Source organism: Papilio polytes, unplaced genomic scaffold, assembly GCF_000836215.1.
Source record: "Papilio polytes unplaced genomic scaffold, Ppol_1.0 DF824047.1, whole genome shotgun sequence".
NCBI classification, from domain to species: domain Eukaryota; kingdom Metazoa; phylum Arthropoda; class Insecta; order Lepidoptera; family Papilionidae; genus Papilio; species Papilio polytes.
The window spans coordinates 6,348,402-6,359,612 of record NW_013525157.1 but is presented as its reverse complement, the minus strand read 5'-3'; the positions used below and the strand labels follow the sequence as shown (position 1 = coordinate 6,359,612).

At 33.2% G+C, this 11,211-nt stretch overlaps 1 protein-coding gene across 1 annotated transcript in view; it reads right to left on the bottom strand.

Annotated features, from left to right (window-relative positions):
- LOC106100378 (protein ovo) overlaps positions 1–9,783 on the bottom strand; it is a 13,410-nt gene extending 3,627 nt beyond the window's left edge. The window contains exon 1 of the mRNA XM_013279206.1: positions 9,401–9,783. Within this exon, the coding sequence (XP_013134660.1) occupies positions 9,401–9,563 (163 nt within the window). The 5' untranslated portion in view covers positions 9,564–9,783. The remainder of the gene's footprint in view (positions 1–9,400) is intronic.
- Between the last annotated feature and the right edge of the window lie 1,428 nt (positions 9,784–11,211).

The following is an 11,211-nucleotide window of genomic DNA, read 5'->3' as shown; positions in this document are numbered from 1 at the left end:
ATTGTAATAATTGACGCGCCGGAGTACATAGTGACAGATTCAATCTCGACCTAAATCTGCCAACCAATAGTGCAACCGACTGTCAACCAATGAGTTAAACGCTTCCTGTCTACGGTTGTATTATTAACGAATAAATTTGATGTTTATATTAATTATTATTATCTATGTTTTAGTGTGAAAAATGATTTATATTAATATTGTGTTACTTTGAAAAATCCTATTGATGTAAATTGTGCAAATAAAGTTTATTTAAAAATTATAAAAACCGAAAACGACAACATTATTAGATATAGCAAAACATACGTAGGTAGCAAGTGAAAGTCCCAAGGTTGGGCCAAACGAGTTCCTTTGCCCTTTCTCGGCTTTTGTTAGGGACTCAAGGACGAGGCCTGCATTGTTGGGATCTCTTTTTTATATCCCTCGTAATTGTATGCGTCTGCGCAGCTAGGCGTGACGGCGCGGAGTTAAATTTAAAAACTTTTCCACCATACAGCACCAATAAAGTTTTACAAAAAGTTGCCGGCTCTGGCAATGTTTACAGATTTTATAGCGGTATTTAAACCTCAAAATAGGCAAACAAATACTTTTATGTTAGGTTATAAACAGTCCTAAACGTTTCTCAGAATTGTCCTCTAGACGACTCTACATAATAGCTACAAGTTTAGTCAGTATGAAAATATTTGAATGGTTAATGAAGTGACGTGAACTTTGCAGTTACTGAATAATTAAATAAATAAATCAATCTGTTCTTTTAAACCTATTTATCGAAATTATAGAAGATACAATTTTAAAAATAATTTTAAATCTCTGCTGCTAAACAGCTCTTTATAATTAAGTTTTTTCTTATTTGTGGAATCAAAATAATCTCTTCTAAACAGCTTCCAGTTATAAACAGAAAACGAGAAATTATTATAATTTTTATAAAAGGTCATTAGTTTTTTTGTTTGTAAAAGTAAAATATAACGCGAATGTAAATGTTTAGGTGAACATAAGCGTTTGAAAAAAAAATTCCAAACATTTTATTAGCACACGAATTTAGAATTACGTGTAGCGCAGATGTGGTCTTGAATACCAACGCCGACTTGCCTTTTGCGGTGAGATGGAGACGATAACGCTAATTGCGCCAATGAGATAATATCCCGCAGACCAACAAAATAAATAAAACGGAGTATAACAAATAAAAGTATATTTTTATACTTGTTGTGTGTTGACATAAATAATGATAATATATTTTGAATGGATTTTTTATGCTATAAATAAAACAAAATGTTAACACTTTCAGCGCCGAGGATTAGCTCAGTGAGTTTATTTTCATAAAACAATCGAGGTGATATGAAACGTGTTGAGTTAGAAGAAATCTGTTCTGAACCAGATTAAGGAACTGCATATGTGTATTTTTTTTGTTATAGACTGTCTGTATTATTTTCTACCTAGGTAAGTTATTCCTTGTACGTTTACTTCACTTTGTATTTTAAATTGTATGTAACTTTCTTAACTTTCTGATAATTTATAAGTTAACCTTTAGCATTTCAAAATTCAAAAACAAATAATAGATGGGTGAAAGGTTTGTAATAATATTGTAGTTTTATTTCCCTAACAGCTCTTTAATTAAAACTAAATGCTCTGTTCTTTTTTTCATGGTGTCTGACATTTAGAAACCTGATAAAATATATCTATATAAAATATTGTATTCATTTGATTCACCATATATAAAATTCTTATACTGTCGAACGATATTTCACTACACAATTCCCTTTGAAGTAACTTCAAAGGTATACCTTTACTGACTTGTATATAAATGATAACATCATTTTATTGCATAATTTAATACAAGTACAATTTAATTGTTTTAAAAGTAACAAGTATTGATAATATCGAAAATTACCATACCGTAAGTATCAGACAGCATTGAAATCATTAACGAGTTCTATTTAAATTGTGCGGTTTTACTCTATGATACGGTTAGGCAAGGCCTCCTAATTACCATGTTCGTATCTATTCAGTCTTTGTTTCCTGTACGGGAATAACATGCTACCTTGAATTGGCGCATTAATTTGTTAAATCGGACAAAGCGGAGTTTGTATTTTTTGGCGATTTGTTGTTACTCTCACGACAGAATATTAAAACAACATTTAAATGTAACAATGTTTTAAATAATAACACCACGTTTACACTCAATCCATTAAAATTTTGTCGTACTTCGTACTTTAAGCGGAGCATAAAAAGTAAGGTCTTAATAATAAGTCAATTAACAAAGTTAAGTTAGAAACACAATAAATTGCTACTTGAATTAGATAGAATTTAACTTTTCAGTTACTATTACTTTAGTTGTAAGTTAAAAATAATATTTAAGTAACAACAAAATACCGTTATTTCGCAACGTATTTCTCGCTTAGGAATTATGACGCAAATACTTTTTAAACAGTAATTTAATTACAATTTATATAATTATATAATGAGTAAGAGGTGGTCAAACAGGTATTTGAATTAACTTAAATATTTTAAATGCATTGTTGCGGGATATGGAAAATATGCTTGTAAATTATTGTAATTATATTTAGGCTTATGGGCATTCGCAGCCTTGAAGGGGCCTCCGCAATTTCGTCGGGTTTCTAAGTCACTGGCAACCCAGTGTTGTATAAAAATTTTGTAGTTATTGATAGCTTGCTTTGTACCATTGATAACTTAACTCACTGTTATATGTTCTTTTATTTCGTCAAATGCATTCAAACATATTTAATACCATTACAATACTAATGCTTAAGTGCTAATATTTTTTATTACACTTAGTTGTTGCTTGCTTTTCATTATAAGAAAAATAAGAATAAACACACTGAAGTATACGATAACAAATAGTACAATACATATGTAAAAATTCTCATTGCTATAAAAGTATGTAGAAGAAACGGCGCGACCGCGGAGCGACTATCGTGTCCTTGCGACCGGGGTTATCGGACGCTGTTAACATTTAACGTATTAAATAAAACGTAAGACAGCTATGAAGAACCGCTTCGGACACACATAAAACTCCGTTGAAGCCTTTTTTTATCGACTTAAATACCGATAGTACACGGTACACGGTGCGCCGGGAGTGGCCGAGCTAAGGATCGGTTGAAAGGTCGTCGAGAAGGACACTTTTTGTTCTGAATTATTTATTTTTCGTACGCTTTGCCGACAACCGACATATGGGGACCGTTCGTGCCATGTGAATATTGAACGTCCATTTGTTTTGTTCGGCTTATTTATGTAACAGTCAATACAATAAATTCTGTCAAAAATTAAAATAACGTACCTAAGTAGAATGTTTAATAAATTAGTTTGTTATACCTATGGTTCTTCTTTAAATTGTGTGCAAAACGGTTATACGAATAACACATTCTTTATCAATTCTTTTGCGTGGAAACACAGTTACCAAGGTCAAGGTAAAAATGTAAATTAGTATTTTGTAATGAACCTGTTTGAAATCGCGAAGAAATTTTTATCTGATAGATGGCATATAACTTTCAAATCAACGCATACAAAAGTAATTGCTAAATCTTCCGGATATTTTTCTGTTGCTGTAGTGTAACAAAAAACTTCGTATTTAAACTTCGTGTCTAAACGAACGGCCACAAAAACTGTTTGGAGTCTTCATTATAACTTTGATCGTGGCGTGAATCACAACCAGATTTGGCCAGGGTTAATGACCCAAATATGTTTAGCGAAGTGTTCAAGGACAGTCGACTAATTTGGTTAGCTAACAGAAAAAATCTCGTATCTAAGATGGCGATCACTTGATTTGTTTTCGTATTGCGTCTCCGGTTTGACAACAATTCGTTTGAATATATTTTGTCTAAAAAAATTTATTACCGTTATTTTAATTTCATTTTAACATAAATAATATGCAAGAAATTAAGATATCTGTTAAAATAAACCTATTAATACTATATAATAATTTGATTAATTAGCAACATTCAATTTTTAAATTGAAACCAAATAACACAATTGTTTTCGAAGAATGTGAAGATATTTCAATACATATAATCCTTTTAAGTTATATTATTCAACTTGACATTCAAGAGCTTAAAAAACGCTTTGGGGATGACAGAAAGTAGATAAAGGCATTCAGTCTTCTTCACTAATGTCTTTCGATAAAAAAGGGTTGGTTTCTTATAATATTGGATGGGTTGAATGTAAAGTAACATGAGACGTATTATGAAAGTATCTATAAATATATGAACTAGAAACAAGTGAGCGATTCTTAGGTTATGTGCGTTAAATGGAAGTCAAACTGGACAATTGCATCTTACATAGCATGGTATGGGCATGTTATAAGGGATGAACCGCATATAACAAGGAGAACGTTATTTATGAGTATGGAAAGTAAAGGTAAAGGAAGACCTAGAAAGAGGGATGGATGGTGTGAAACGTGACATGATCAAGAAGGGAGTGATGACTGAGATGACGCAAGATAGAGTTGTGTGGAGGACAAAAACCTGTGTCGCCGACCCTACGGGAGTAGAATAAGGAGGAAGATGATGATTTTGAACTTCATTTTTGATCATCATTAGTTAATGTTATTTGCGTTAAATATGCATAAAGGAAATCAGTCATGCGTGTTAAATATTTTGTTATGCATTTAACTGTTCGCAACGAATTTAAATATACTATAAAATCGTGTTCGTTGCGACTAACGAAATTTTTGACACGTGTAAGAAACACTAATAGCCGACGGTAATGAATGACCGTATACGCTGATTTTACTCACGACGTTTACGCATGCCTTGATTAATTCAATTAAACACACGCCCATTGTTTGAAGTAAATTGTAATTTTACTATAATACGATTAAAAATCTTTAATTTACAGTGTTTAAATTTCAAGATTGTTTATTTTACTTACTAATGTATGTAGGATATCTTACAAGTAGGCTTTGACTGTATTAAAGGTGACAATTATTTAAGCATTATGTACAATAGACAACAGTTAAATCGTAGAAAGAAACATGTTGTTTCTAAGAACTTTTTCCTTTAAACAATAGAAAGGGATTATCCAACGTTGGCGCCAAACTTCGAATGGAAATAGGATCAGGTGGGATTAGATTTAAACTGAAGTTGATGTTTTTTGTGCCTTCGTTTACTTAGAAAGTAATACGCCTCATTGAACAAAGGATGGGAGATCTATTGAGAATTTAACAAGTTGAGTTTTTTTAGAATTAGAATAGGTAAATCTTGGACAGCCTACTTAAAAAATTAAAAATATATTAAACAAATACAAATTTCTTGACAACTATAATGTATATTTTACAATAAGTAATAATATCAAATGCCTATCTATATACTAATTAAATGAACTATATTAGGCAAACCCCTCTGTTTACACAGCAAAGAATATGTTTTCTATTAAAACAACGGCAGATGTAAATTCTAAAAGTGGCGTGTGCGATTAAAAACAGTCCGGACCCGCATGTAATGTTGCGAAACCGGTGCGTTGTGTTGCGAAGTTTATACCGGGACATGTGTCGTTGGAGTTCCTAGAAACAAATGCCTGCACATCACGTGTATCGCATCTTGCCGGGAACTTGGCAAAAAAATTAATGGCAACACTCGAATGTGACTCTATCGATATGTGGACTTTCAAGTTCTTCCACTTGACCACAATTTTTTGTATTCATTCAAGAGAGTTTGAATTGCTTCGAGCATTTATAACTTGAAAATGTCTGTCTTTAGAAATAAAAAAAAGTTTAAAGGAAGTTAACGGGAAATGTGCAAAATTAAAATTCCTGACCTGTCTAACTTTGGCTCAAGCTAAATTTGTTCAGACAAAATAATTAAAAGATTAAGTTTAAATGAATGTACGGTGATAAAGTTCTTTGTTCGAGTAGAAATCTTTCCGAGAACAGTTTTGCAGTTCCATTATGAATGCAATCGGAGTATTTTTTATGATCTTTGCAAAAGCAAAACCTTAAAAAGGTAGCTGAAACACAATGGGCAAAGGATACAATAGCGCTGCCGGCCACATGGTGAAATAAGTTCTTCGTTTTACAAAAAAAAGTTAACTGTTTGTACACGACGATACTTGATAAAGATTATTGCTAACTACAAATACTTGATCCTTCGTAACTTCGAAATTTATTTTTCTCCTAATATTACTCAGGTATTTAACCCAACATTTAAACAAACTTATTGTAAATCATTTGTTAAATGAAGAGAACCGTAAGATGTTTTGACCTTGACATTGCTTTATGTTTTATCAGCATAAAAAATAAAACTTTTATAAATTAAAAAAAGAATCATATTGTTACGCTTATCAATGATAATTCTATCAATTAAATATTTTTTTTAATATGAAATAGAAGTCCCATTCAACCCTAGCAGCTAACTTGAGGGCTATTGAAATAACAAGTAGACAATGCAACATTCCATAAAAGGGCAAGTCAACAAGCAGACCCTTGTCCCCAATGGTAGTGTCAACATGACACGCGGGCTCGGTAAACGATGCGCATATTCATTGTTCAGATATTATAACTTAACACTCTTACTTCTTTTTATTTTTACTACCCATATTTTCTATCACATTGGCAGTTCCCGGGGACGCATTTAATTTATAAATGGTCTGGTCTGTTATCGCGTACAAAAAGATCTTAAAGATTATAAGCTTTACGGTAATGCTATTTTTTATAACGACGTACTTGTTAAGTTTATAGCGAAGTTATCTTTACTTTGTCGTGGTTTTTGTCTTTCAGAGCTAACCAACATAGGATTTCGTCGCACTTAATTTACTACGACACGGGTTTCCACATCAATGCTTCTATGACAGTTAACTCTTGTACTGAAATACGATCCCCTGCGATAACCGTAGCCGCTGCGCTTCGCAACTTCCCCGGACCGGTTGAGTGTGTAAAAACGTACCGACAAGAATCTCGGCCGATTATTTTATTTTCTGTAAATAAATTTTTCTCTAGTTTCTTTTTAAATACAATCCTTCATCTCTGAAAACTCTGGAGATGAACACGTACTGATTGTGAAACGCATTGTATTTTTTTTCATAATACGTAAGGGGCGCGAATAAAAATTACGTTGGCATTTGTTTTTATTTCTGCTACTAATAAACTAAATTTTATAAAAGCGTATTAAATGCTTACTTTAACACGATTAAACTAATTTTATAACGGTTCATAAAAAAACAGCGTTTGTAATCAATTTTTACTCCCAATTTAAAATCTTACATATATGCGTATATATGCGTTTTATTTTATAATCGCCAAGTTCAATTATAAACCTTCATGTAACCTAGGTTTCTTAATGAATTTTACAAGAAGCAGTTAACGCGATTGCTTTGACCTACTACAACGTAATTAGCGAAACCAGTTTCTATAACTTCATTAATTTCTTTGTAGTTAATTTCTAAAGTTAAACAATTTGAGTTAACGTTCTCTTACCTAATATGACATTAGTAACGTAATTATTAAATTATTAATAACGGTAATGTTATTTCTATGAGCTTTTTAAAAATAATACAATTAAGATAAACTATTCATGTTAAAAATGCGACATTGTTTCTTATTAAAAGACACTAGTTTCTAATAAGATTTATGTTTCTACGATACTTTTAAGATAATTTCAATATAGGATGAGAAACGCGTTGAAATCTTTTGTACTAGTATTATGTCATAATTATGAAGTTTAAAAATGTTAATTCTTTCTATCTAAATAATTATATTATTTTTTATGTAATATTAATATTTGAATTCTAATTTAATAATATAACGCTAAAATCAACTACATGACACATGACTTTCGGCATCTTGAAATATCTGCACGCGTTTTTGTACAGGTGGCATTTCACCTGTAATTACAATGAACCCTTTTGTGTCCCCCCACGCATTAAAAATTGCGCGATAACGTCCTTAATGCGAACGTCCTTCTTCTAACGGTGCCATCAATCGTTTTTAATATAGTTGTTATCTTAGTTAAATTTTACTTAGTTAAAAAATGTATACATACTGTTTTAAATAGAGTATCATCTGCCCAGTTCATGTGTACACGTAGTATGTCCTCTCTAAGAACTAAGGCTAGATAGAATTCACCCTGAACATAGTCATAGTACTATTTTTTTTGTTTTTTGAAGTAACCGATAAAAGCATGTGATGTTAACATTGCGCGTAATACGCATACAACAGCTAAACCAATTAGTTTAAAAGGACAATTGGTATTGCGGTGACTAACCTAAATACAAAGCGAGTAGCAATGGCTGCCGGAAACAGTGCCATTGTGCGGCAATCATTGACACCTCGCTGCCTACATCATCCGGTCAATTCCGGCCTCGTGATGTGACTCTCAACTTGACCGTACATGTACGCCATATAATGCTATCGACCGACACAAGTCTAACTTAGCGTCATAGATTCTTTTTTATACATGTCCTCCCTAGTTTAGGAGCTAATATCTTTTAGAATATCCTTCGTGTTTTAAAAATTACATAAATTTAAATCTTTTATGTTATCTTACAACTTTATCGACATAATTTTACATCTACATAGGTATTTTAGTGTAATATGCACCGAAACTAATTTGCACAAATATTTGTTCTGATATCGTGAATTGTACAGTTTATTATCCTAATTGTTATATACGTTTTATATGCGATGTATGAAGAGCAAAAACAAATCATGTGGTCAAATTTTAGCACATCTATGAGAATAAACATGCAATGGAAAGACGCAAAAACTCGACAGTTATTTCAATGATTCACACTTTGTAACCATCCGAGACCGTTAAAATCTCCGGTGACGATACTCAAAGATAGACAACTTTTATTTGCATAGTATCTTCAAATATTTTTAACCTAATGATGCATTGGTACTGTCCGCTAATAGTTTTTTTTGCAATAATATTTTTTTCTTTGTAATTTTACAAATACCTAACGTTTTGGTAACAAAAGAATAACGCTTAAATTTAATCACGACAAAAGTTTTTGTATACGTAGTAAAATCTTCCATTAAAAAGGAATTTTATGTTGTCCCAGCTGAAAAGTTTTAATATGAATCTGTGGACAAATGACACGAAAAAATTAAGGATCACGCAACTCCCACATGATCTCAGGTAGATTTGTGTTGTGTGATGCTCGGTGGACGAAAACTGGATTCTGGGCAAGTGCGAGATCCTTTTTTTGGCAAGTGGCCGTTATGGAGGAAGTGATAAATGAAACGTTACATTTGAATGAGGTTCAGTTTAAATAAATAAAACATGATGTGTAAAAAAACTATTTTGCATGAAAGAAAGTGCATAAGATAAAGCAAAACGTCTTAAATAAGGAGCAATGACTCTAATGTACAAGAACAATAATGAGAAAATTTAAGAAGATATTTGAAGACATTACTAGACATATTGCATAGTTATATAGGGTCTTTAAAACTTACCGATGCATTCCTTATCCTTCTTGGACAATAGAGCAATAGGTCCATCGTCGAGAGGCGAGCCGGGGCAGAGCGTGTCGGCTTTGCTGGCGAGCAACTCCTGCCCCTCCTGCAGCCCCAGTTGCTGCTCATGCAGCCGCTTCTTAATCAGGAAGATCTTCGGCATCTTCGAGCTTTAAGTAGCACTGCACTCAATCCTTGCTTTGCGTTCAGTCTAAAAGAATTCACCCCGTCCAGGCACGATCAACACAAGTTTGCATCATAACACTGCACGGTAAGTTTCCTCGCGTGGCTGTTTGTTTGTAGCGGAGCAGCTAGCGGCACATGCGGTACCGTTGGCCGCTGCGAGAGGACTGAGAGCTAGTGTGCGTGCGGCGCTCGCGACACCGTTGCCCGGACAGGTCCGCCCGCGCCCGCGCCGCCGGCGCCGCCCGCCCCGTGCGTCCCGTGCGCCCGCGCAGACATCGCAACCCGCCCGCCGACCGCTGACTCCCATACAAATACAGATTCCAGTAAAAGTGCTCGCTCACAGACGTTCCTCCCGACATCATTTAACAATGCCGCTTTTGTTTCCTTGTCTATTGTGCATCGTCTGGTCTCAATTTCAATGAAACAAAAATACCTACCTTTACTTTATTTTAGGATTATGAGTTTTCATTTCAAGCTTATATAGGAGTTCCATGTGGTTATAAATTTTGATGTAAAATGAAGTAAAATACCTGAGGAAAGAGTTGTATTAAATTTCAAGAACAATTTACATTACATCTGTGTCAAACGAATCACTAAAATGACTCACAAAAATTTTGTAAACTTTAAAATGTCAGGAAATGAATCAAAATAATATGAGATGCAAGTTATGCTAAATATGGATGCTGCACATTAATGATTTTGAGGTCAATATAACTATAATTCTTTATGCACGAGTCGCTACGAAGTGCACTCATACATATTCATTATTCAGACAAAAATCTAAATGTAGGTATACTTGGAACGTAGACCGCTCGTATGTCGGTAGTCTTTCAATTAGTGAGAAGAATTTAACAAATGAAAGGAGCAGACAGAGTGCAATCAGCTAAGGGTATTTTACATCTAAACAAACGGGGATTCACACAAAAGTTACTTCAATAAACTTTACGATTATTGTTAGTAAAATGTTCATTTTAATCTACATCTCTTTGTTTAGAAGGGAACATTATGCGGACTGTCGGTCTCTTTAGATCTTTCCTTGTCTTTCAAATATCGCGGCACAACTTTGATTGCACCATTTCTCTTTAACAGTTGCTTGTTTAGGGTAATAGTATCTTTTTTCACACATGAAGACAATGTAACAAAACTAAGTCGAGTGTTGTAGCAGACTCATACCAGTACTGGTTATATCCGGTTTAAAAATAAACTTCATGAAATACAAAATTACGCATCAAACACTATTCTGTTGCTTACAAATAATTTCCTGGAATAGATAATACTGCTATCCTGGGTGTCGGCGTCTTTGTAAAGGGATTTAGATGTCTTAGTGAAACTGTTCATAATACCCTATTGGTATTTTCGGTATGTTTTTTGTTGTTAGTATAAAGAGAAAGTATTAAAATATCTTAAGTTGGTCTTAACCAATGAAGCGTAAATTAAAAGTGAAAAAAAATGTATCCCAAATAGTGTAGTTAAAAGGTGAAGAGATTCCTAATACGTTATTTAAAAAAATGTTATGTTCCAATCACAATTGTTAATTTATTTATCGACGGTATTAATTTGAAGATTCTTATAGCACTCTTAAGGGCAAGCCGCCCACTTTGCTTAGCGTGGTAAAAGATTACAAG